The 27992-nt window shown below is 36.2% G+C and overlaps 1 protein-coding gene across 1 annotated transcript in view; it reads left to right on the top strand.

Annotated features, from left to right (window-relative positions):
• Window positions 1-27992, top strand: part of ADGRG6 (adhesion G protein-coupled receptor G6) — a 160393-nt gene that overhangs the window by 91224 nt on the left and 41177 nt on the right. Inside the window, exons 5-14 of the mRNA XM_014588839.2 lie at window positions 1452-1526; window positions 9005-9090; window positions 10473-10525; window positions 11491-11553; window positions 18409-18551; window positions 21935-22055; window positions 23308-23372; window positions 23867-24077; window positions 25062-25233; window positions 27481-27621. Coding sequence (XP_014444325.1) covers window positions 1452-1526; window positions 9005-9090; window positions 10473-10525; window positions 11491-11553; window positions 18409-18551; window positions 21935-22055; window positions 23308-23372; window positions 23867-24077; window positions 25062-25233; window positions 27481-27621 — 1130 coding nt within the window. The remainder of the gene's footprint in view (window positions 1-1451; window positions 1527-9004; window positions 9091-10472; window positions 10526-11490; window positions 11554-18408; window positions 18552-21934; window positions 22056-23307; window positions 23373-23866; window positions 24078-25061; window positions 25234-27480; window positions 27622-27992) is intronic.

Raw genomic sequence — 27992 nt, forward strand, 5'->3', positions numbered from 1 at the left:
TAAGTTTTACTTGGAAAGGCAGGAACCAACATAACAGAAAAATTTCTGGATGTGTTTGGGTTGTGTGGGTTTGCAGTACATTCAGTGTGGAGAAAGAATGCATTCACCCTCTAGATGACCACATTTACATAAAGGACTTATTTTTTTTTTCAAGTGGGAAGGAGCATATGCTATTAAATAAGAGTTGATTTAATTTTTCCCTCTCTATTCCTTCTCAAGAATATTGCAAAGGTGCGGTATAAATATAGTCATTTAGCATTTTGAAGAAGTGTTTATGTCTATGAAACAAGGGGAAAAATTAAGTTGACTAATCAGTTAAGTTTAAAATAAAGCCATGAGACAATAATTTACAAGTATGATATGCAATAAAACTTAGATCTTAGGGTAAAAATTATTCTACTAAACCAATTTTAATGTAACTATGTTAATTATGATGCTTAATGACTATATCATGGTCTATATTCCAATGACATATTATGTACTAAGTAGTTGCATGCCACTACTTAAAGTTACATTTTTAATAATCAAATATGCTTTTGTTTTAATTTTATCATTGCTACTGCTAATTACCCATGACCCTTTTCATCCATTCATTCTATTAAATACTTAAATCTGAAGTAGCATGTTCTATGTACCACATTAAGAATCATGACCATGCCTTTTGTAAAAATTTGATCATTTATTAAGAGGGTCATAGCACAAAGGTGACAGGAATTAGAAGTGACACGGAGTGAGTAGTAATGCAGGCTCTCTTCTGCGGTTTGGTGTGGTAACGGCAGGAAGTAGAAAGGGTTGCAACCCATTTATCTTTGTTTTCCTTTCGGAGAAATTATTTCTCTGATATTATCATCAATCAATACCCTAGTGAAATGCCTTTTATTCATCACTGTTTAGTCAAGTTACTGGAATCTTTAAACAATTGATTTAATTTAGTCTATCTATCTTTCTCTTGTTTTTCCTACATTTATATTCTCAGAAGAGAGAGATTTTTTTCCAAGATTTTATGTCCCTGATCTGAGTATATCAGCAGATTGACTTAGTTTAAATAACTTCAAGCTGTAGGTTCATATAGCCTGCCTGCTATAACCTTTTCTTTTCACCAACTCAGAAAAGTCAGTTCTGGAAAGGTTTAGTAACTTGCTGTGTGATTACCAGTGTATAATAGAAGGTTGGTTTAGAATCTAAAGGTCCCTTCTCCAGTCCCTTTGTGCCAGATCCCGACCCTCACACACAATCAGGGCGCTGAAGGCCATTTAAACTGATTCTTAATGTGCCATAGAAAGCATTGCTTTATTTTATGCATTGTAACCTTGGGGTCTGTTGAGTTTAATGGCAAGAAATGGTTTCCATTCCTCCTCTGTATATTTTCATGCGTTAATTATAGATTACTTATCCATATTAACTGTCATGTGCTCTTTGCAAAATTATCTCTTTCTCATCTTTATTACCAGCTACTGTAAATTCTCCTAGTACCACACCACCCACTAACATGCCTGTTACTAATAGAATCGATATACAAACGGATGGTAAGAAATCATTAACTTTTATATTTGTAGTATGTCTAACATAATAGAAAAATGGTTATCTAAGCGTGGGAATAACTAATGTTTCAGCAAAGTTCTGTTACTGCTGTCACTCGGTACATTAGTATATTTGCAAGACTAGTCCAATAAGTGACCATCCCTTGACCCTTTAGAGCTCTCCATCCTCGTGACCAGTGGAATGGGTTCATTTCCAGTACTTCTCTCTGTACTTTTGGCTACAGTTTCCTTCAAAAGAAAACTTAAGAGAAAGGCTCTTATTTAAAGAAATTATTTTGCACTGTAATAAAGAGCTGAGGGAAAAATCCTATTTTTCCATGATATTTTTGTCAGATTATTCTCTTCAGAAAACTAATATTTAAAGGAAAAAAAATCTAAGTAATTTTAGGAATTTACTTTTTCAGTAAAGTCAAATGTATATTTATATACCTATGATACATTAATCAATTTCCATGTAATACTTTGCTCTCTGTTTTTATTTGTTGAAGAAAAATGGTTATATTGTGATTAGATATCAATAAAATCATCAATTTTTGAAGAACAAAAATTCAAGTAACTTTCAATACTCCTTGACTTTTTTCTCCACATATATTTTCTATTTATTATATTTGTATTTTGGAGATACAATTATTATAAAGGTAAGAAATGAACAGAGAAAAAAACCAGGTGAATTGAGTTATTATTTAATCTGCTATCTATGGGTCACATACACAGGCTTTTGGTAATTCAGAGTTAGTGATTTCAGTTTCTTCTAGTAAGGAGAAATTCCAGTCAGGTGACCACACTAATGTCTCAAATACAGTAATATTCTCAAATATGAAATATTAGAAACAAAGGAATTTTCTAAACCCCAATCATTTAGCTTATGAGGCCAAGACATCTGTAATATATCACTAGGGACCAAAACCCAGCGAAAAGAAATCCACATAGTTCTTTTTTCTTTTTGGCTTCAGAGGTTATATCAACTTCCTCTGTAAGGACATTTAAGTTGGAAGTATGGAATATTTTACATGGAACATAGATATAAATTTCATTAGGGTTATAAAGACATCGATTCAGGGAAGTGTTTATGGTTATTCTGGTAGTTACACCAAGGAGATTTATGACAGAGCAAAAATTCCAGCAACCCCCCAAGAAAGCAAGAACAGCTGAAGTTTCCAGAACATATTTCACATGGACTCCAGCCAGTGATGGGAATATTATAATTCTCAGCAAGCATTTCACTCTTTGTATGAACATACAAAGAGCCTCTGTGGCATTCTGCCTCTAGGACTGGCACATCCTCTACTGCCCAAGAACACTTATATGGTGTTTCTGAGCCCTCAACTTGGTAGAGTGGAGCTGCATTCACTCAATCATGTCATTTCTGACATTCTTGAAGAAAGCCTTGTTCAGTCTATCTCTCTCTGCGTCATAACCTTCCTTGGAGTTTCAACAAAGCAAGCAAATGTTAAAACCAGTTAAAATGGTTTATCTTGACCACATTCAGGAAGAATCTAATTCAGATGATTTTTGATGAAAATATAATTGCAGCATTTAAAAATATTAAAAAGTCATCATTTGAAAGAGTTTCAAAATTGTATACTCAAAATTTTATACCATGTTAACAATTTTTACCATATCCTGAAAACCTATACTATTAATATTTACTTAATGTTTTTTCTCCCAAATTGACACTTTTTTACTTACACACATATTTACATAGGAAAATTAATTTTACTATTATAAACTGAAACCAGTACTGCTTGTTATAAACAGAAGTGAACTGTGAAAGTAAGTATAACGTAAACAATGTGTTTTCAGTTCTCCCTATTACTCTTCCTGTATCCTATCGCCCTCTCACAACCCAAAGCCTGAAGTATTTGTTATCTTTTTAAAAAGGAAGAGAAACAAAGTATTAGAGACAGGCTGTAATATAATTAAGTATTTTCTGATATAAACACATTTAAACTAATTGAAAAGAGAATTACTATTTCACCTTATGAACAAATGCTATTTTGCCATGTCCGGTACTATATAAAATCATTCACATGCTATCAACAATTTTTTTCCCTGGGAAACTGATACGGTAAACATTCTCAGGCTCATGATCTGATATATTAGAGAATTCCATTTTGTTCACTGTAAGAAAGATGGGCCCAACTGTCAAATCTATTTCCTACCTTATCCAGCCTTTTAAACTTTGGATCATCAGAAACTTACTGATCACTGATAATGGTATGCCTGTGTGGAAAGATTATTTGAGAACCAGGTATATGTCCTTATGTATCAATGAATTTTGCTTTCTTGGCTTTTGTGAAATGTCCCTATTTATCTATGTAAAATTCTTTCTGTTATTTTCAATAGGTATTATATCTGAGACCTCAGATTATTAGAGTCTTATGTTTTAAGCAGCTTTTCACAATTTTCAAAACATCATGGATAATCTAGGTTTTCCAAAAGTAATGGATCTTTGTGCCTTTTCCATTACATTCCCAAGAAAAGCTCTTGGACAATTATTTTCATTCCAAACCGTATCTTCGGTGCTTGAGATACTACTGTAGTGCTACTGAATAGAAAACTTTTGTGAGGTTAGCAGAAGCAGCCTCAGTAAGGAATTAACTCCATGAGGAGTGATTGTTTTTTAATAGAAATCTAGTTTGCAAGTACAAATTCTTTTTTAAGAATTATTTTATTTAACTTTATCCATTTATTTATTTATTTATTTATTTTAATTCGACTAGAGAGAGCCAGAGAGATAGAAAGAGAGAGAGAAAATGAGGAAGCAAGCCACCATGTCTGGAACTTAAACTGCGGTTGACCATATGGGAGTCCAGTGCTCTTAACCACCATGCCACCTGCAAGTACAAATTCTAACAACCCTTTCAGTTTTTCACATAGGTTTAGTTCTTCAAGTAACAGATTCATTCTCAGAGATTTTTGTTTGTTTGTTTGTTTTTGAGAGATTTTTGCTATAGAGCACATGAACTCTACAGAGAGGAAAAGAGAGACAGAGATACTGAAAGTGAGAAATCACTCCCCAGGGGGATGGCCACACTGCAATCCTTTCTCCTCCATTCTCCTCTCGGGATTTTAGGTATGCACGCACGTGCACCTGGCATGAGTTTCAAGCTGCTGGGTCCAGGACTCAGATCACGGTCTGCCACTTGAGAGTTCAGTACCAATATGCCACCTGCTGGCCCCCATCTTCAGAATATTTGAATGGGTCCAACAGTCACTCTAGCTTTATATGCCAGATATCTGAAAGAACTTGCATCTGTAGGATTTGTAGGATGCCAGTCAAATTGTAGATGCCGCTATCCTATCATAATCACTTCATTATCAGTTCCAAGGAATCATCTCAAATGGAAAACAATATTTGATTTATTTTTATTGCCAAAGGATGCATATGTCTGAGAGAGAGAGAGAGAGAGAGAGAGAGAGAACTCCTGAAAGGGGTACACCCACTCTGCAATCCTTTTTCCTTTATTTCTCCAACCTTTCAGAATTTTGGACAAAGCACCTGGCATGCTTTTCAAATAACAGGGGCTGGAATTGTCCGTGTGAGATCAGCTTCTTATGCACAGGACTTAACTACTGTTCTAAGGGGCTGGCTCAGATTTTTTATTTAATGTTCATCCATTCAAATGTATGTTTTCAAATATATATTTTACACACCTGAATATAGAATAGTGTCCTTGTCTATATCCTCAAAGAAACTGCAAAGAGTCTTAAGTCTGAAAACAGGAAGGATTAATTGGAAAAAAGAATATTATTTGATTTTGACTTTGATTCTACATCTATAATAACAGACAGCAACTTCTCCATTGAAGTTCTTTGTGACTGGAAGAGTTACCTAATCAGAAAATGGATATATTACATATATATAATTATTTATTTATTTTTAGTTTGCTATCGGGTGCATGTGCTCACTAGAAAGAGAAAAAGGCACAGCAAAGGAAAATGAGAAATCACCTCTCAGGGTAATGGTCACATGCAATCCCTAATCCTCCATTCTCATCTTGGGATTTGGGGCATGCATGCATACATATCCAGTGTGTTTTTCAAGCTGTCCGGTCCAAGACTCAAATCATGCAGTTGGCCATGTGGGACCTAGCTGCCTTAACCTCCACACTGGACCCCAAAATAGATATATTCTTAAAAACTTATTCTAAGAAATGTCTATCATGAGTTCATTTGGCCTGGATGTCATTATTAGGATAATACATGCATCCTTTGAAATCTCTGAAACTCATGAAGATTTGCAAATAGCTTTTGTGTTGAGACTCCAACGGAGTTGTTACATCTGTACAAAAAAGACTTGACTGCTCTAATAGCATGGGAAAGTTTGCACCAGTGTTCCCAAATGGTGTGTGTCCTCCAATGGCATTGTTCAAGCCAATGATTTTGTGTAATCCTAAACCCATCACAGCTATTCAGTGGGCATTTAAGTTCACTTTGACAGTTCACTGGAGCATTTCTCATGATTGCTTATCTACACTATCACAAAATTTTAAATAAGTATTTTAGGCTCCACTCAGTATTTTTTTTTGGAGAGAGGTTTTTGCTATAGGGCGCGTTCGCTCGCCAGACATACAGAGAGAGACAGAGAGACAGAAAGCGAGAAATCACCCCCTAGGGGGAATGGCCACGCTGCAATCCCTTCTCCTCCTTTCTCCTCTCGGGATCTTGGGCACACACGCACATGCACCCAGCGTGAGTTTAAGCCACCAGGTCCCGGACTCAATTGCAACCTCATGGGAGTCCAACGACATAGCCATTACGCCGTCTGCTGGTCCCGATGCTAGGTCTTTTGATATAGTAACACATTTGTATGCTATAAGTCATTAAACTCTAGGGAAAGGACTATTTGTAGACTGATATTAGATATCTTTCTCATTTATAAAAACGAAAAACCAAAAACAGTGGGGCAGGAAACATTGAAAAAGTTCATAAGAATATATTAAATATTCAGATGTTTCCATAAAATTTCAGAAATGTCAGAGATTAAAAGTCCCGATTGTCAGTATTTTGCACTGTTTTTCTAAGAAAGAGAATGATTACTATTCATAACAAAAGCATGCTTCAGGACTCCATCTAGTGGTAGCTTCTCATATACTCTATAAGCATCAGTGTACAGGAGACATCAAGAAATTCTTGGAAAAAATGGAATAGGAGGTTATTTAGGTGCAAATGAACTAATTTGCATAGTTTTTTCAAAATTTACATTTTTGTAATCTTTTTAGAGACTTCTATGCTCACAGATCATTTCCAGGTTCCTAAAATAATTCTCAGGCCTCTGCAATTTAAATTTCTTCTCAATCATTCAGAATTTCTGTGATTTAATATCTTGAGATTTTGAGTGTCAAAATTTTTTGCCTGGGAACCAGCAGTTAGTGTAATGTCTATGTCGCTGGACTCCGACATAGTCGACGGACTCTGACATAGTCGACCGCAGTTCGCGTCCCAGACCCGGTGGCTTAAAACTCATGCCGGGCGCATGTGCGTGTGTGCCCAAGATCTAGAGAGGAGAATGGAGGAGAAGGGATTGCGGCATGGCCATCCCCCCTGGGGGGTGATTTCTCACTTTCTGTCTCTCTGTCTCTCTCTGTCTGTCTGGCGAGTGCACGCACCCTATAGCGAAAAACTCTCCAAAAAAAAATAAATTTTTTTGCCTGATTTACCATTTTTATATGTTCCTTTAAATATTTTTCATACAGTTTTTTTGAATTATTTAATTTCATTTATCATTATTATCATTTTTTAATTTGCTACAAGACATGTGGACTCACCAGAGAGAGAGAGAAAGAGAGAGTGGGAGGGAGAGAGAGAGAGTGAGAAAGCATATGCCACTGAGTCCAGGACTCAAACTGCAGTCAGCCTTGTGGAAATCTAGTGCCTTAATTACCACGCCACCTGCTGGCCCCTATATGTATTTATACATGTTATTATATGGAAGGGTGGCGTTTCTATTATTTACTTGGATCTGTGACTTCTTTACTGGGAAAACAATCATTTACTAACGGGACTAGAATTTGCATTTTGATATATTTGGAAGCTTCTAGTGGTACATCTTTGTAATTTTTTCTATTGCCTCCCTACAATTTTCTTTCATTATATTTATCAACATTGTCTTCATCATATAGTTCTAAATTTCTATGCAGAGCTTACTTAAGACATACCTAAACATAGCATGAAAAAAAAGATGATTGAAAACCATGGAGATTTAAACATTTTGAAGTACTTCTAATTGGGTCTTCATGCCATGATCCACCTCCAGGCTCAGCCAGACTTAATTGTATGCATTCATGTCCAGCATGTGCATGGAGGCCTTGAGACACAAACCCAGGACCTTCCTGGATGCGTTAGCACCCTCCCACTAGCTGGCCCACTTGTTTATTACCTTGAGTTCACTTTACACACTTGTAGAGAAATTTAGCAAACCTGTGTTGGTGAGTTTGATTTTTATGGGGAAAAAAAAAAAATCAGGCTACTTTAAAGATTGTCCTCAAAGGAAAAAAGCAAAAACTTTTACATTCTAGTTTTCTTCCTAAAGCAAGTCATTCCAATGAAAATATACTTGCAAATATTTTCCCTCTCTACTGCGGTATAAATGACCATATTTAAGAAATGTTGATGGGACCAGGAGTTGGCATAATAGCTATATTGTTGGACTCCCATGTAGTCAACCGTGGTTCGAGTCCTGGACCTGGTGGCTTAAACTCACACTGAGTGCGTGCCCAAGATCCCGAGAGGAGAATGGATGAGAAGTGATTACTGAGTGGCCTTCCCCCCTGGGGGGTGATTTCTCGCTTTCTATATCTCTGTCTCTCTCTGTCTTTCTGGCAAGTGCACGTGCCCTATAGCAAAAACTCCTCAAAGAAAGAAAGAAAGAAAGAAAGAAAGAAAGAAAGAAAGAAAGAAAGAAAGAAAAAGAAATGTTGATGAAAAATCTGTTGAAATTCAGCCCTACAGTTTAGTAGAAGTAAGTACTTTATTAGGGAGGGAAAAGAGAGGAAAGAGAGAAATGAGGTTAATGACAGAAAATATGTATATGCCTGTTCTTTTTCAAGTTAATTTCTGCTCATTATCTCATTTAAGTTTTCAGGTCCCAAGATCTTTATCTATCTTTATAATATAGAAAAAAGCATAATTTCATATTATAAGAAATCAAATTATTTATGGAAAAAACTCACCAGCTTTTGCACTGTAGATATCAGAAATTTATAAACAGTTTACAAAGGAGCATGTGTAAATAATAATTTAGGAGCAATGAATTATCTGTAAGAGTAAACTAATTGATAACTATTTCTATAAAGTTGCAAATATCAACAAGCTTACCACAAGAATATCTCAGAAATTTTCTGTGCCTATGTAGAAGGTCCTTCTCTTAACTTCTATAAAATTATGTGATTATAAATTTAAATTGCTTGATCATTAGTTTAAAATACAATTAATGAGTTAATCCTATTTCCAATGGGCAGATGGAATTATCTATAGAATATCCGTAGTGATTCAAAACATCCTTCGTCACTCTGAGGTAAAAGTACAGAGCAAGGTGGCCGAGTGGGTAAGTAAACTTATAAACTTCCTTTTTTGTTTTGAACCTTTAGCTTCTTGAAATATGGAAAAGATTTAGATAATGGAGTCTGCAGATCATACTGAAACACAGATACTGTTAATTCTAAATGTATGAATAGCTGTAAATGAGTCAGGTGCTGTGCATATGCATAGGAAGAGAAGTAACGGATAAAGAATAAGAAACACCCTAGTAGGCTATCAGTCTGAAATAAGAAAAGTAGCACCCAAATGGAAATAAATATTTGTAGGTATCTTTATTTACTATTAGACCTATACATATTTTTGTTATATTTTTGACATTTTTTAATTCAATCACTTTACAACATTGAAAATAAATGTTTTCAACATCAATATCCTGTATGCTATTCCAGTTAAAGAAATTACCTTACACAAGGTCATCACCAGATAATTTTTTTTTTTAGTCTGTTGATTTTTTTTCCCCTTGATCTCCTCCCACACACACACATCCTCCCACTTCTGGTCCTGTTTCCATATTATCTCTGGTATCCATAATTGCTTTGCATGTAACGTAATAGTTATGTTGCTGGACTCCCACGTAGTCGACCACAGTTCATGTACCAAGCTCACTGGTTTAAAACTAAACTTGAGTGCTTGTGTGAGGTGTGTGTGTGTGCCCAAAGTCCTGAGAGAACAATAGAGGAAAAGAGATTGCGATGTGGCCATTCCTTGCCCGCCTCTCCCCATGGGGGATGATTTCTTGCTTGATGTCTCTCTGTCTCTCCAGTGAGCACATGCACCTTACAGCAAAAATCTCTCTATGAAGAAAAAAGTCTGGTTCTAAGACCTGCAAAGACTGTTAAATAACTGCACAAAAATTAACAGAGTTCAATAAAGTTGAACTTGTTTTTTGTTTGTTTTTTTAAAAATGCTTTCGTGTTGTGAATTAATCATTTTTCTTATTACTAATATTCTCATGGGATAGGAATTACTAGAAAACTTGTTTTATTGCACTTCTGAGTGTTAAATGAAGAGTAGGGAAGGTATTTACTGTGCTAATCTTCTTGAAATATTGATTACACAGGAAATGATAGTGTTTGCAGACAGACATGCTTGGGCTGACCTCAGGCAAGCCATTTCATCTGTGTGAAGTTCTGTTTCCTTATATGTGAGGCAGTGGGGCTTGGAGGGGCCACACCTATCTCACTGGTTGTGAGACCCGGAAAAAAAAATTGTCAAGTTCTTACAATGACCCAGTAACTGTTATCTTTACCTTTCACTCCTTTAGGTCTCCTAGGAATTTCCCAGGGTCTTATTCCAATAATAACTTATCTTTTGGGAAGGGAGAAACATTCAGATTGAGAGGAAAAAAAAGTGTTACAAAAACTCAACCTTTTCTATTGTGTTTTTTAGCTCAATTCAACCTTTCAGAATTGGAACTACACCGTTTATGTGGTTAATATCAGGTAAATGACAGAATGAATGAACTGAGAAAAAGTACCATAATGTCTAATTTAAAGTTACTCTCTGTCTCTGACTATACCTACCCACGCATACAAATACACACTTACACAAATGTGCCATATTTGTAAATCTTTCCAAAATAACTCTTTATTGTATTTTTTTGTTGTTGTTGTTGTACAGAAAACTTCAATGCTGCAGCAGTGGTTTTTTTCTTTTTCTTTTTATTGAGAGAGATTTTTGCTATAGGGTGCATGTGCTTGCCAAAGACACAGAGAGAGACAGAGAGACAGAAAGCGAGAAATCACCCCCCAGGAAGGATGGTCACACCATAATCCCTTCTCCTCCAATCTCCTCTTGGGATTTTGGGCATGCATATATATGCACCAGGTGTGAGTTTTAAGCGGCCAGGTCCAGGACTCTGTGGTCAACTATACAGAACTTCAGTGATGCAACCATTACGTCATCCACTGGTCCCTGCAGCAGTGGTTTTAAACTTTTTTAAATCATGCCTACTAGTCATTTAAAAATAATCAACATGTACTCCCAAATCAATTTTTATGTTTTTAAATAAACTGTGTTTGCATATAGATAGACAGATATAACTGAATCACTGGATTATGTTCTAACGTACTAAAAGTGATAAAAGAGTAAATACTAACTTTTCTGTACATTGAAAAAGGGTCAAGTTGTCAGGTTCAGAAAGTAGGTTATTCTGCAAAGTGAAGTAGGGTTTTTTATCCGAAAGTCTCAGGTTCTAGGAATACTAATGTGCATTGAGAGTCTTCAAAAGAAAACAAGAACATGCAGTAGGCCAGCTTCGTGTGAGAACTGGAATCTCACAAGAAGCATTTGGAAATAGTGCTTTAGAATGTCCATTCTAACTCTTTTTTTTTTTTTCATCTTCTCAAATTTTGTCACTGATGCAGTGAATAAGGTTGATAATAACTGTATGTATTTACATTTTTAGTTTTCACCTGAGCACAGGAGAGGACAAGATCAAAGTCAAGAGAAGCATTGTGAATGATCAAAGGTAACACTGACCAAATCTTGCAGAAAGGGTAATGTTCTTCCTCATGTACACTGCTTTGTCTAGGAGAGAAAGAAAGACAAAAAATTTTGATTACATAGCCCATTTAAATGATTTCTCTAGCACTAGTGCATGCTGTTTTTCTTCCTGTAATTAAAACCGTAATGTAACAGATGGAGCAGAAATGTATATCTGATGACAAATAATTCAGAAACAGAATATTTAAAATGGGTGAATTATTGTGTTTAGTATTTCCACTTTTTAAATTATAATTTACTGCCACTTATTTGAAAATTTGAAGAGATCTTCAAAGAACATAATTTCATTTTATTTTAAAAAGTTTCTTCTAGTTCTTCTGAGAGAGAGAGAGACAGAAAGACAGGCATCCTTAGCAGGGTCTTCATGCTGCTGTCTACCCTCAACCTCAGCCAGTCAGGGTCATGGGCAAACACATGTGTGCCTAGTATGTACAGATGCAACCTTGGGATGCATACCCAAAACTTTCCCACATGGTTTTAATATCATCACTATGGCTGACCTGAAAATAGTTTTAAGTGCTCATATATGATAGCATCTAATAAAAGGATAATACGTGCTCAAACAATTTTAGCATTTAAAATCATGAGCTAATTTTCTGGAGTCTTCATTTTGAAATTTGTATTAGATGATGATTTGACCCTGCAGGTAATTTAATGGATGAGACATCCAACATATATATATTTAACCAACCGGCCTATAAGAGCCAGCTGTTCAGAATGCCATTAAATGAAAAACAACCTAACCTATTAAATGGGATAAATTTAATTATATTCAGGTAGTATATTGCATCCCTATAGAATTTTTTTTTTCTTTTTTTAAGAGAGATCTTTGATATAGGGCTCATTGATCCCAGGAGACACAGAGAGAGAGAGAAAGTGAGGAATCATCTCCCCTCCCTCCCAGGGAGAATGGCATGCCACAATCCCTCCTCCTTCATTCTCCTCTTGGTATTTTGGACATGCATGTACATGTGTTCGGCATGAATTTAAGCCACTGGGTTCGGACTTGAACTAACTACATGATAGTCCAGCAACATAACAGTTATGCCATCTGCTGATCCCCCTATAGAGTATTTTTAAAAATTCATTGAAAAGCAAATGTTTTTATAAGTCTAGTTCAGTTTCAATGGACTGAATTGGTGTCATGGATATACAACCCTGATGATTAAGGTAAACTTTGTTTCAGGTGATATATTCTCTCTATGAGAAGATAAAAATAAAATTTCCTGGGAGAATTGACCAGAGAGTGTTACTTTGTTTCTTTTTTCTATTCAGCATTAGAACAAAGGTTGAATAGAAATAAATAATAGAATAAAGACAAATGTTTTTAATGTTACAAGGAAACTCATCATTTTTATATATATCCAACAGACTCAAGTGAGCTATCTGATTAGGCAAAGTTGTTTTCATTTTCTGGCTGTTCTGTTCAGTTCTTTTTCCTTTATGATCTGAAAATAGAAAGACATATGTGAATAGTGTATCTTTGAAGGTGACAGGAATTTTTATCCTATATTTAGCCAAAAAGTTATTTTATGATTGAAAGAGAGAATAAGAAAAGCAAGCACCTCAGTAGGATCTCACACTGTTGTTCCCCCCAGTCCCACCTTCTAAGCCAACCAGGGTCATGGCACCCATCCAGAATGCACAGGTTGGCTGGAGAACTAAATGCAGGGTCTGCCATGTGGATTCAACATCATTTGAGCTGTGTCACCACTCTGCCACTAAGCCAACCCACAGATAATTTCTTTTCCAACCCTTACTGTGATCATATTGAGCTTTCAGTAACAATTTTGTAACAATTTCAATTTCCTTGCTGAGCACTTAGTCTAGCAATTGGGACATCCTAGCTTGGAGTATCACCAATAGTATACACTCTTGAGGAAGACAGCATCTTTTTAGTTTACTTCCTATAGTTCTTACCTGGTAATAGTGAAGTAAGCCATCATTAATATATGAGGATGTCTTCAAAAAGTTCATGGAAAATACGTATTATGAAAAAAATTACATGGATTTCAAAAAGTTTGGGACCAAAATAAATGTGTACTTTAATTCAGTTTTCCACAAACTTTTTGAAGTACCGTCATATGTCAGCACCTCAGAAATTCTTGCTTAAAAGATGTTTAAATTCCCCAAATCTAGATTTCGTGGTTTGTCAAACCAATGTGTCATTTCACAGCAAACTGCAGAGAGCATAAACTAAGTCAACGACGTAAGAAAAGTCACACATGTAGGATTTCTTGTTTGTTTGTGATATAAACTCCTGGCATGTTTTGAATTTAATTTTTATAGCCCCTCTTTTTTTTCTGTTCTCCACTGCTCGTATGCTCATTGATGAGCTTTTATAGTCTCTCATAGTTTACCTCAAAACCACATACTACTAGTTTTACATTCTTTTTCCAAACTATTCCTTTCAATTCGATTTTATCACTTAACACAGACCATAGCTTCAGATAATGCTATCATACCCTATCGCCTACACAGACAGGAAACCAAAGCCACAGAGACGGTTGATAATAACTGTATGTATTTACATTTTTAGTTTTCACCTGAGCACAGGAGAGGACAAGATCAAAGTCAAGAGAAGCATTGTGAATGATCAAAGGTAACACTGACCAAATCTTGCAGAAAGGGTAATGTTCTTCCTCATGTACACTGCTTTGTCTAGGAGAGAAAGAAAGACAAAAAATTTTGATTACATAGCCCATTTAAATGATTTCTCTAGCACTAGTGCATGCTGTTTTTCTTCCTGTAATTAAAACCGTAATGTAACAGATGGAGCAGAAATGTATATCTGATGACAAATAATTCAGAAACAGAATATTTAAAATGGGTGAATTATTGTGTTTAGTATTTCCACTTTTTAAATTATAATTTACTGCCACTTATTTGAAAATTTGAAGAGATCTTCAAAGAACATAATTTCATTTTATTTTAAAAAGTTTCTTCTAGTTCTTCTGAGAGAGAGAGAGACAGAAAGACAGGCATCCTTAGCAGGGTCTTCATGCTGCTGTCTACCCTCAACCTCAGCCAGTCAGGGTCATGGGCAAACACATGTGTGCCTAGTATGTACAGATGCAACCTTGGGATGCATACCCAAAACTTTCCCACATGGTTTTAATATCATCACTATGGCTGACCTGAAAATAGTTTTAAGTGCTCATATATGATAGCATCTAATAAAAGGATAATACGTGCTCAAACAATTTTAGCATTTAAAATCATGAGCTAATTTTCTGGAGTCTTCATTTTGAAATTTGTATTAGATGATGATTTGACCCTGCAGGTAATTTAATGGATGAGACATCCAACATATATATATTTAACCAACCGGCCTATAAGAGCCAGCTGTTCAGAATGCCATTAAATGAAAAACAACCTAACCTATTAAATGGGATAAATTTAATTATATTCAGGTAGTATATTGCATCCCTATAGAATTTTTTTTTTCTTTTTTTAAGAGAGATCTTTGATATAGGGCTCATTGATCCCAGGAGACACAGAGAGAGAGAGAAAGTGAGGAATCATCTCCCCTCCCTCCCAGGGAGAATGGCATGCCACAATCCCTCCTCCTTCATTCTCCTCTTGGTATTTTGGACATGCATGTACATGTGTTCGGCATGAATTTAAGCCACTGGGTTCGGACTTGAACTAACTACATGATAGTCCAGCAACATAACAGTTATGCCATCTGCTGATCCCCCTATAGAGTATTTTTAAAAATTCATTGAAAAGCAAATGTTTTTATAAGTCTAGTTCAGTTTCAATGGACTGAATTGGTGTCATGGATATACAACCCTGATGATTAAGGTAAACTTTGTTTCAGGTGATATATTCTCTCTATGAGAAGATAAAAATAAAATTTCCTGGGAGAATTGACCAGAGAGTGTTACTTTGTTTCTTTTTTCTATTCAGCATTAGAACAAAGGTTGAATAGAAATAAATAATAGAATAAAGACAAATGTTTTTAATGTTACAAGGAAACTCATCATTTTTATATATATCCAACAGACTCAAGTGAGCTATCTGATTAGGCAAAGTTGTTTTCATTTTCTGGCTGTTCTGTTCAGTTCTTTTTCCTTTATGATCTGAAAATAGAAAGACATATGTGAATAGTGTATCTTTGAAGGTGACAGGAATTTTTATCCTATATTTAGCCAAAAAGTTATTTTATGATTGAAAGAGAGAATAAGAAAAGCAAGCACCTCAGTAGGATCTCACACTGTTGTTCCCCCCAGTCCCACCTTCTAAGCCAACCAGGGTCATGGCACCCATCCAGAATGCACAGGTTGGCTGGAGAACTAAATGCAGGGTCTGCCATGTGGATTCAACATCATTTGAGCTGTGTCACCACTCTGCCACTAAGCCAACCCACAGATAATTTCTTTTCCAACCCTTACTGTGATCATATTGAGCTTTCAGTAACAATTTTGTAACAATTTCAATTTCCTTGCTGAGCACTTAGTCTAGCAATTGGGACATCCTAGCTTGGAGTATCACCAATAGTATACACTCTTGAGGAAGACAGCATCTTTTTAGTTTACTTCCTATAGTTCTTACCTGGTAATAGTGAAGTAAGCCATCATTAATATATGAGGATGTCTTCAAAAAGTTCATGGAAAATACGTATTATGAAAAAAATTACATGGATTTCAAAAAGTTTGGGACCAAAATAAATGTGTACTTTAATTCAGTTTTCCACAAACTTTTTGAAGTACCGTCATATGTCAGCACCTCAGAAATTCTTGCTTAAAAGATGTTTAAATTCCCCAAATCTAGATTTCGTGGTTTGTCAAACCAATGTGTCATTTCACAGCAAACTGCAGAGAGCATAAACTAAGTCAACGACGTAAGAAAAGTCACACATGTAGGATTTCTTGTTTGTTTGTGATATAAACTCCTGGCATGTTTTGAATTTAATTTTTATAGCCCCTCTTTTTTTTCTGTTCTCCACTGCTCGTATGCTCATTGATGAGCTTTTATAGTCTCTCATAGTTTACCTCAAAACCACATACTACTAGTTTTACATTCTTTTTCCAAACTATTCCTTTCAATTCGATTTTATCACTTAACACAGACCATAGCTTCAGATAATGCTATCATACCCTATCGCCTACACAGACAGGAAACCAAAGCCACAGAGACTGGTTTATTCAACTAATGAATGCCTGATAGTGACAATAGATAGAACATGCCTTTGCAGAACCATAAAATAGTTTCAGTTTTCAGGATGAGAGAGGAAAACAACACAGATAAGACCTGTGAAAGTGCAGGGTTATACTTGAATTGCTGAGTTTGGATATTCAATACCATCCACACCGTATTGTAGTGATTATGCTCTGAATATTCAAAAGATGTGAAAGGTCCCATTCCCACCTGAAAAGTTCTCAGTAACTAGAGTGACAAAAGTTATCTTAAAATAGAAGTTTAATCAAGAGATACTTTTTAATGGAATATTTCAAGAATTATTAGGATATCATAGTTCACATTATATTCACATCTATTATTGCTTCATCCTGAAATATGACTTGTATATAAATCTAAAGAAGTTGATAATTTTAGAGATAAATAGCTTTTTGAAGTAAATTATGAGAACAGTAGAGCATTTTTTTTCTTCCTATTAGCACAAATATTCACGGAGGTGGGGGTGGGAAATAGAGCTATTCTTTAGTTTCATCTAAACTTAAATAGAACATATTTCACATATTTCTTTTAATTCTTTAGGACCACAAGTTTATTAGTGCTCTGTTTAAGTTATTAATAGTCACAGAATTTCATAAATAAAATGTATCACTCACTTCTCGCTGAGTATTCCATAGTTACTTAAAGCAAAACAAAACAAACAAAGAAAGAAATAAAAAGCCAAAAAGCAGTGCTGCAGCTTTGTCTTTGGTTTATAGGCAATAACTGATCTTGACAATGTAATCCTTTATCTTATGTTATATTATCCATTTTCCCACAGATTAGAAAGATGAAGGGTTGTATTACAAACCCAGATATTTTACATTTAAGGGAAAATTTTTCCCTTTATCCAAAAAAAAATGTCATTTTATTTTACTCTCATGTTGAATTAATAGTTTTGATTTCTGCTGTATGTAAACATACCTGTGATTACAATTGGACAAAAATTTGTATTACTTGTAAATTGGAAAAACCAAAGATTTTGACAGGGCTATTAGAATACGTCTGTTTGATTATCATATCTTCTTTTCATGATCTTTAAGATCAACCATTTTATAACCTTTTTCAAAAATATGCTGACTAAATACAGAGTATATTTTGAGTACTTATTTTGTAGCTTTTTACCATACAAAGTATTTGCAAATGCTTCATGGAGATATACATTTGTTGATTTTCTGAAGAAATTCTACCACATTTGGAAACAGTAATAGTCTTAATACTCTCAAAAGTCAAATGCTCAGTTGGAATTGTAATGTTTTATTTTCAGACATAAAGAAACAATGTAGAATTAACTACAAATATGGTTCTTTTGGGTGCTTATGCTATAAAATATTAACATCTAATATAATATTAGATAATTAACTGTTTCTGAGAAGAGAGTGAGAGAGTGATATGACAGAATTGTACATGTGATGTCCTATAAAATCCATTCATATTGGAATATTTCTTACACTATATTTTATGCAGCAACAGAGACAGCCCATGAGCATGATGGCTAATCTCTTCAGTCTCAACGTTTCATGGTCATCCCTCCTTGTCCCATTGTCCAAGTGTTCTAGCCCTCCCAAATATTCTAGTTCTGCCACCAAAACACAACTGACCAATTAACACAACAAAAATTATATCTGAAATGTTTCCCTAGGTTGGTGATTTGGGCCCTTTTAGTTTACAACGCTACCAACAATGCCAGTTTAGAAGGAAACACCATTCAGCAGAAACTCTTAAAAAATAACGAGTCCCTGGATGAGGGCTTAATGCTACATAAAGTGAGTGTAAGGCAAGTAGGTAAGTGGTTCCAGGTTTAATGATATGTCTTTTATATGATTATATATTCAGGTTTAATTGAAAGAAAGAACAGAAATGTTTTTCTTTTATGTATTATTTGTGTATGTGAAAATATTTTCCTGGTGATGAAGTTCATCATATTGGTGCATTGGTAAAAATGAGTGACAAATACACACACGCACACACACACACATACACACGTGCGTGTGTGTGTTTATATATTTCAGCTTAATACTTACTACATATGACTCTGAGGCAAGGAAGGAGGCAATGAAGGAGGCAAATTAGAGCTTCTACTTTAGTTTAGGTACATATTATGAAAATACCAAGAATATAAGCAAAATGCAAGAATAACCTTGACCATCATTGGCTTTAACTTTAGGGGAAAAGTGTGTTTATATGAGGGCCAGCAGGTGGCGTGGTGGCTAAGGTGTTAGATTTCCAAGTTTGAGTCCTGAACTCAGCTTGGGGAATCATGCCAAGCATGTGTGTGTGTGCATGTCCAAAATCCCAAGAGGAGAATGGAGGGGAGGGGATTGCAGCATAGCCATCCCCCCTGAGGGGTGATCTCTTGCTTTCCCTTTCTCTGTCTCTCTCCTGCAAGCACATGCACCTTATGGCAAAAATCTAAAAAAAAAAAAACAAAAAAAACAAAAAACAAAACCGAGTGTTTATACTTCCAACTGGGAACTCTAATGAGGTAAACGTTACAAAAGGTAATTTCTTATTATAAAACATCTTCTACTCTTATGTTCCCTGTTTTTGTTAATGTGTGAGTGTCTTCACTGGAGTAGACCAGTGTTCAGGGAATTATCTTGTACCTAGAATCAATGCTCACCCGGACACCAGTTATATCAAGCTCCAACCACGCATTTGGTACTGCTTGCATTTCCCAGTGGGCCATGCTCTTGTCCACCTTCTCTCTATGTCTTTGCCCCACTGTTCTTCACTGTTCTCTTTGTCCACTAGATTATCACCTACATATTTTCCTATTTGCTATAGGGTGCATGTGCCCAACAGAGAGAGACAGAGAGAAAGCACCTCTCAGTGAAGCCTGGTCATACCACAATTCCTTCTCTTCTATTTCTCCATTCTGTCAGGATTTTGAACATGCACACGCATGTCCTTGGTATGTTTTTCACTGGGGCTGGGATTTGAATCACATGATCAGCTGTGTAAGATCTGACTCCCTTAACCACTAGGCTGCAGGGATAGCCCACCTACACATTTATAAAGATAGCCACAAAGTCACCTCTTCTGTGAAAAGCTTTCTGACATTATCATGTATAAATAGATGTCATTGTGAACCTCAGCTCATGCTGTTCAGAAACCTAGTGATACACACATTAGCGACTGTAGTATCTAACTAGTTTTTCTTTAAGTTCTAAGATACAATTTCTTTCTTTTTTTTTTTTTTAAGAGAGATTTTTGCTGTAGGGTGTGTGTACTCACTGGAGAAACAGAGAGAGACGGAGAGACAGAAAGTGAAAAATCACCCCCTTGGGGGGTGGCCATGCCACAGTCCCTTCCCCTCCATTCTCTTCTCAGGATTTTGGGCATGCACACACACACGTCTGCATGAGTTTTAAGCTGCTAGGTCTGGGATTTGAACCGTGGTCAACTAGGTGGGAGTCCAGTGACATAACCATTATGCCATCTGCTGGTCCTGATATATAATTTATTTAAATAATATTATCTGGTTTGAGATCATATCTTATTTTTCTTTAAACTTTCACTTCCCACCTGCCCCCAGAACCAAGCACATTCCCCAGGACCTGAAGACTTGCTGAGTAAATGAATGAGTGAATCTGTTGGGTAAATGAATGAGTAAATGAAGGAGTGAATGAAGCAAATGTTCAAAAATATGGACAACAAAAATAGTTGTTCTAATATAATAATATGGTTATATTAGGTCATCAGGAGAGTGATGCCATAGTTTTCTATGCAACAATGTGTCATGGCTTTCCTGACAACCCAATCCTTATGTTATGATTCAGTACATTAGTAGATAGCGGGAGTAAAGGAAACTTGAACACTGCCTTATGTGCATTCAGGAGGTTCAAGTGGGGAAGCAGCTGTTGCTCAGCCTATAGGGTGATTCAGACTGAGGCCAGAATCACAGAGCAGTAAAGAAGCAGGCATTGCCATTTCTAGGAGGAACCTCCCGTCTCTACTGTGTCAACACACACAGTGACAGAGACTTTACACGTGGGTCAATTTCTACTGTGTCAACACACACAGTGACAGAGACCTTACACATGTATCAATGAAAATGCTAATACTCCTAGTCATAATAATTATATTAAATAACTCCCAAGCTTCCTGGTAAATACTCGCTTCCCTAGGACTTCTTGGAGAGGGAGAACACAACCTGCTGCCATTTCACACACAGGATTCTCCACTAAGAATGAGCTCGATCAATGGCAACTTACATCTAACTGAGAAACCATGGAGGGACCAGTCCTATCTCTGTCCTCAGAGGCTGAGGAATCCCAGGACAGCTATCTCTATCTACCTTGCCATTTAACTTATACCATTTAATTGAAATGATATATTTTATTGTTCTTTGCAAGTAGACCTGTGGAGAAAAGTTTCTACCAATTAAAAAAAAAAAAAGAAAGAAAAGAAAAAAAGATAGGGGAGGAGGGGAGGCAAAGCCCGACAATGTTCAAACTCAGACTATAGATGGGGCAGTTATTTGTATTTTCGTTTGTTGACTGAAATACTGGTCCCCAGCAGTCTGGTATAACTTGCTATTTTCCAATACTGAGATACAAGTTTTGTTATTTTTCAAAATGTAGAATCTGAATCATTGACATCATGACACTTACCCAGAGAGTTTTCAAACAAAAAGTGGGGGGTGACTTGAGAGTGAAGGGTGAGGGCAAGACATGTAGGTGGTGTTGGCTCATAAATGCTTTCCTGCCATTCCCCCACCCCATCAAGCTTCCAGGCAGTAGATGCCCTCAGAGAAACCAGAAGATTTTCTATAAAATATGTTCACAACTCAGTGATGATGCTATTGAGGCATGATTTTTATAGGTTTTCCACTTTTAAAAATGATTAAATTACATTTTTATGGGAGTGTTTTTCATAGTACTTACATAAAACATATTTCACTGATATGATCTAAGACTTTACATTAGAATGGTAATATATAGTATGTAGTTTCTGGTTATAGTCACATAAGTGTGTATATTTTATTTGATGGTTGTGTAAGATGTAATGAATTTTTGATTCTGAAATGTATTAAATGTTTATTCTTCCTAATTTCTAAATTTTTACAAGTCCTGAATATCAAACATTTTAATATTCTAGGAAATAAATGTCTATAAGGTAGGGTTATTATTTTGCTTTTGCACTGTTCACTTGTTTGTTCTCAGTTTCAGTACCAACATGTCCTTCGAAGGAGGAACCCAAAGGCTACCACTGGCCATCCATTACAGCTTCTGACTACTCCCTTCCCTGTAAAAACAATCCTGCCTTTATTGTTACACGGACATGGTAAGACGTTCATCGGTCCTTTCCAGCAAAGTTCCATGTTATTTCCCTTTCCAGGGCTGCATGTGACACATAGCAGCTTGCATGCACTACATTGATTAGAAAGAAAGGCTGAAATCCCTTTGTCTAAATCATGCACTCCAGGAGGTGAAAATAAGGTAAACAGTTTACCCAGGAGAGATAGTGTTAATTGAGCCCTCTCCAAAGGGAATTTCCAAAGATCAGAGAATTTGGAAACCCGAGGAGGGCACCAGGACAAAGTACCTTGTCTGTAGATGACCCCAGCGCGCTTGCAGTCTCGGACTGTGCACCTGACATCCAAGACTTTCTCACTCTATGCAGTGGTTATGTTGGAGATGGGAGAGGAAGCAAGAGGGACTAAAAAGGTCATTCCCAGGTCGACCGTCTGCCAATGGAAACTATTTTACAGATTTTCCCTAGATGTTTAACAGAAACCTCAGAAACTGGAGGCGAATCAAATCCAGTTGTTTATCCTCTCCCTGACTCGCAAATAGAGAGCGTTCTTGGGGAGGAGAATTCAGAAAGGCAGCTGCCTGAGTGTAAACACCTTGCAGCTCCAGCTTTGCTGGACACTTGGTAAGGAGGAAGACAGGACTTGAGAGTTCTGTGGACTTGCCGTGTCACTCTTAACTTTTCCTGCTTGCAAGACCTTGGAAAATTCCCTAATTTATCTAAATCTATTTCCTCATATTAAAAAATGTGGGTTATCATCTGCACTACAGGGTTGTATGAAATCAAAAACAGATTTTACCTGTAGAGTTTTTTTTTTTTTTTTTAGGTTTTTGTCACATGCTTTCACCAGAAAGGAGAGAGACAGAGAAATTTAGAGAGAGGGGAAAGCAAGCAATCACCCCCAGGAGCGGTGGCCACGCCTCAATCACGTCTTCTCCCTTCTCACAGGATTTTGGGCACCTTGCATGATTTTCAAGCCACCTGAGACTCAAACCTTGATAGACCTAGTGGGAGTCCAACATTTTAACCACTTCGCCACCTGCTGGCCCCACCTGTTAAGATCTTAATGCAGCACTTGACCAATATATTTTTGGTTAAGATATTGGCTGAGTTTTTTCCAATAAGAATTTTAGTTTGAGTTTTATTTATTTATTAAGTGTATGGTAGTTTTCATATGAAACTTCCCTAGATAGCAAGGGAAATTCTAAAATTTATTATCTCATTTTATCAGCTACAATATAATTTATGCCAGCTATTTGAAATATCTTGTTTTGTTTTGCAGTTATCAAAGCCCTAACAGCCCTTCTCTTGCCATTTGGGGGCCCGTTGATCTCTCCAACTGTTCAAGTAAGGGAGCAGCTTTTCTTTGGTTCTCAAGGACAGACTGAAATAACCTCATAGTTCATGATTTGTGCTGTCTTCCGACTTACTCTTCTGCTATGTGATTCTATTCTAGTATTAAAAATTAGAAACATGATCGCTTCACTTATTTAAAAGTAGACAATACTATTTTTCCTTCTAATTTTCTGTTCTGTTTATTTTGTAGAAAATTTAGAATAGTAAAATTCTAGAGAGACTGAAATATATAAATTTATATTTGATCAATGTTTTGTATTATTTTTAAATTGTAAGCATTAATTCAGTGATTGTGGCAAAAGATATGTGCTAGTTGATCCTTCCAAATTATTTGTGTCTTGCTACATGGAGAAGTTAATCTCTGGCTATAAAGAAATATTACTGAGGCTGGTGGTAAGGGAGTACACACAGGGACTTCCTTATACTATGAATTCCTGGAACTGTATAGATAAAACTTTATATGTTATTTCTTATTTTTTTTAAAGAGGAAGCAAATGAAGCTGCCAATCAGATTTTAAATTTAACTACTGATGGGAAGACCTTAACTTCAGCCAATATTACCAGTATTGTAGAACAAGTCAAAAGAATTGTGAATAATGAAGAAAACATTGATTTAACACTTGGTTCAACTCTAATGAATATATTTTCAAATATCTTAAGCAGTTCAGACAGTGACTTGCTTGAATCTTCTTCTGAGTAAGTATTTTTCTTTTTCTTCTTTTTTTTTTTTTTCCTGGAGAGTAAGATTTATTGGACAATTGTGTTGTTATGTAATTTCTCATCTAGCAAAATATTTTGTGCCCAGCCTTCATAATTCAAATTGCTAGAAGAAGTAATGATGGTTTCCGAAGGCATTTACGAAGTAAATGACTTAAAAGTTCTTTCTTTATTTATCTTGAGTAATTTAATTCACAAAATGATTAGTGTTACCTGCTAAGATATATAAGAAGCCCCAGAAAAGCATAATCCAGTATCTCAATTTTATTTGAAAATTCTCGAGGTTTAGTTAGGCAGGGCTCTGTATACCTCACGTATACTGCAAGTCCACTACTTTATGAAATACGTCGCAGACTGCCACAGCTGCGCGATTACTGCACTTCGGAAATGAAAATTCCTGGGCAGGTGAAAATGTCCCTGGCTTTAAACAATTCGCTTTGTACCCAATTTTTTTTTTTCATGTACAAATACTAAAGTGTATACCTTGTTTCTATTTCCTTCTTTTCAGCCATGTTTCTTTCATGAAAATTTTGTATTTATTAAAAAGCATTCTCTAGCTTTGTCTTCTTAATAATAATTACGTTTATTTTCATAGTGTCTCGCAGTTTACAGAATGTTTTCACAACATTATTTCCTTAGATTCTCACTGAGTGATAAGGTAGAGAGTATACTTTTTCCAGCAGTGAGAGAAAGGCCAAGATAAATGGAAAATGATGTTCAGAATGGTTTAGTTGTTGATTTCCCCTAAAGCAGGTACTTCTCGTGAGGATGCATTCATCGCTGTGAGGTGCTATTTTATTCAGTATTATTGCAGTTTGGAGTAATTTTGTGGGTATTCGCATTAAGATCAGAAAATTTTGAATAACTTTATTTGGTTTGCCTTTTGGCCTGCAACAAACTGTGTGTGTTCAACTACGTAAAACATTTTATTATGTAACAGTGTTGTTACTGTCATTTCTTTAGAGCTTTAAAAACAATAGATGAATTGGCCTTCAAGATAGACCTAACTGGCAAAGCACATGTGAATATTACAACTCAGAACTTGGCTCTTGGAGTATCACCCCTGACCTCTGGAACAAACGCAGCTTCAAATTTTAGCATTGGTTTTCCGAGCAATAATGAACCATATTTCCAGGTAATAAGTCAGTAATTTCTTTGTAATTTCAATTATTAGATGTATAAAAGAAGATCTTAATCCAGGAGGTAGCAAGCAGGTCCAAACATTGGCCACGTTTACCTGTAGTAATAGCTATGGGGTGTCCTGGAGGCATAGATGAGGTGTATTTCCATAATCTGATTGGGTTGGTTAGCTTACCTTCTCCAAGAGGTGATCCTGGAACCAAGCATTAAAGTATGAGTAGGGGGGACCAGCAGTTAGCGTAATAGCTATGTCGCTGAACTCCCTTGTGGTTGACCATGGTTTGAGTCCTGGAGCCGGTGGCTTAAACTCACGCCGGGTACGTGTGCGTGCATGCCCAAGATCTTGAGAGGAGAATGGAGGAGAAGGGATTGTGGCATGGCCATCCCCCCTGGGAGGTGATTTCTCACTTTCTATCTCTCTGTCTCTCTCTTTCTGGAGAGCGCACACGCCCTATAGCAAAAACATCTCCAAAAAAAAAAAAAAAAAAGCTGAGTAGGGGCCACCATATCATGAGTTGGGAGGAGGATAAGTTCGATCAGAAGTAAGCTTTCTCAGGGGCCCAATGATGGGAAGGAGCAGAGCATAGTTCATTCTCTTTGCCGGTGATTCTCAAATTAAGCATTAGACTTTCCAAGAGAACTTGTTAAAACAGGTTGCTGGAGCCAGCAGGTAGTGGTTAAGACACTGGACTCCTACATGGTCAACCTCAGTTTGAGTCCCAGACCCAGTGGCTTAAAATTCATGCAAGGTGCATGTGCCTTTATGACCAAAAATTCCAACGGGAGAATGGAGAGAAAGGGATTACAGCATGGCCATCCCTCAGGGCAGTGACTCCTCACTTTCCCTCTCTCTGTTCCTCTGTCTCTCTCTAGCAGGTACACATGCCCTATGGCAAAAACCTAAAAAAGAAAAAAAAAGTGGAATGAATTACTGTGCCCTACCATCAGAATTTCAAATCATTTACTAGGTTCTTGATAGGTCCCTGAAATTTGCAGTTTTTGCAAGTTCCTAGATATGACTGATGCTGCTGGGAAGGGTCACACTTTAAGAACCAGTAGGTTCTGGAAATGGTAGGAGACAGTGAGGCTCAACAAGCATGCTGGGGTCAGATTGATGGAGAGCATTTTGGACATTAATGTGACAATGCAGCAAATAGTTCTCAAGTATTGTCAGGCAGTGCCAGTCATCAGAACAAACATAATGAACGAACTTTGTTCTTGACCACGGAGAGCATAAAAGGAGACTTCAAAATTGTGGAAAAATGGAATTAAATATGAGTTTACTTGGATGCAAAAAAATTCTAAATCCAAACATACTTTTTTCATAATACACCTTTCCCATAAATTTTTTGACGGCTCCTCATTTATGTGGAACATAACACTTCTTTCTTTGGTGGAGACAGAACAAACTGAAAATTGATAAGTCTGAAATTAGGATAGGGGGAAGATCTTTTTTCTCCTTTAGATTAGGGGCCCTTTGGGGTAATTCTGTTTCACAGTTTAAGAGTGAAAACTCCATCAGCCTCAGTCTCATTCTAGGACCATTTGCAAGAAAGTAGTCTTTGGCCCCGAAAGTGTTCATAAATCTTCAGCTGCTGTCTCTTCACAGGGGCCACTCTGTTTCTGTAGTCAAAGACATTTTAACTTCAAGCTCTTGCCCTCTTGTTGGTAGTTATTATTTTTCACTGTTTTTGAGAAAACCGTGACATCTGATAATGCTCAATCTAATTCTTATACTTTGAAATGTTGACTCATTTGTAGATTTCTCAGTTAGCTGTAATAAAAATCATCGCATTTTCTTCTTTACCACATATGCAAAACCTGGAGCAGATCTGTGGTTGTGTCATTTAGGGGATTTATCCAGGAGCTGCAGTGACTACTTAGAAACCACATATGCAAAACCTGGAGCAGATCTGTGAGTGTGTCATTAGGGGATTTATCCAGGAGCTGCAGTGACTGCTTAGAGGTCCAATCACAGTTCAAATTCCAGACCTGGCACCTGGCTTTCCCACTTTCTCTTCTTCTCTCCCTCCCTCTCTCTCTCTCTCTCTCTCACTTTGTCCCTCTCTATTCAAATTAAAATAGTTAAATAAAATAATTCTCTGAAAAAAAAGAAATACAGAGAAGCCCCAGACCTAGAAACCTGATACTTGCAGTTGTTCTCTCACCTTATTAAATATGGAAAGTCATCATTACCACTTAATTGCAATCACTGGCTAATAAATCTCTCCATGTGTGACAGATGGATTTTAAGAGTGAACAAGTGGATCCATTGGCTTCTGTGATCCTGCCTCCAAACTTACTTGAGAATTTAAGCCAAGAAGTATCTGTATTAGTTAAAAGAGCACAGTTTACTTTCTTTAATAAAACTGGTCTTTTCAAGGTAAGCATTTACTAAATTATTATTTTTCAAATACAAGTGAAGTTTTCCTGCTCAATGTTAAAAATAATAGTTAAGATTCCTTTGAAGTATATCAGGTGATACAGAAAAATTAATCTACTGCATTTCAAAACTTAAGAATTTTAGTGTAAGTTTACATTTTCATCTCAGAGAATAATATGCTTATATGCTTAGCAGAATATGTTTATATGTTTTAAAATAACTCAAATATTATTCTAAGATTTATAAGAGACAATTAGAAATTGAATCAGTGTAGAAGTTAGTATTTATTATTCCCTTTGTTAAATATTTCATGCTCTCTAGTCACTTAAGCCTTTAGAGAAGAGAAATTGTACACTAAAGGAAAGGATTTT

The sequence above is a fragment of the Tupaia chinensis genome, unplaced genomic scaffold (assembly GCF_000334495.1).
Source record: "Tupaia chinensis unplaced genomic scaffold, TupChi_1.0 Scaffold000313_1, whole genome shotgun sequence".
Taxonomy (NCBI): domain Eukaryota; kingdom Metazoa; phylum Chordata; class Mammalia; order Scandentia; family Tupaiidae; genus Tupaia; species Tupaia belangeri.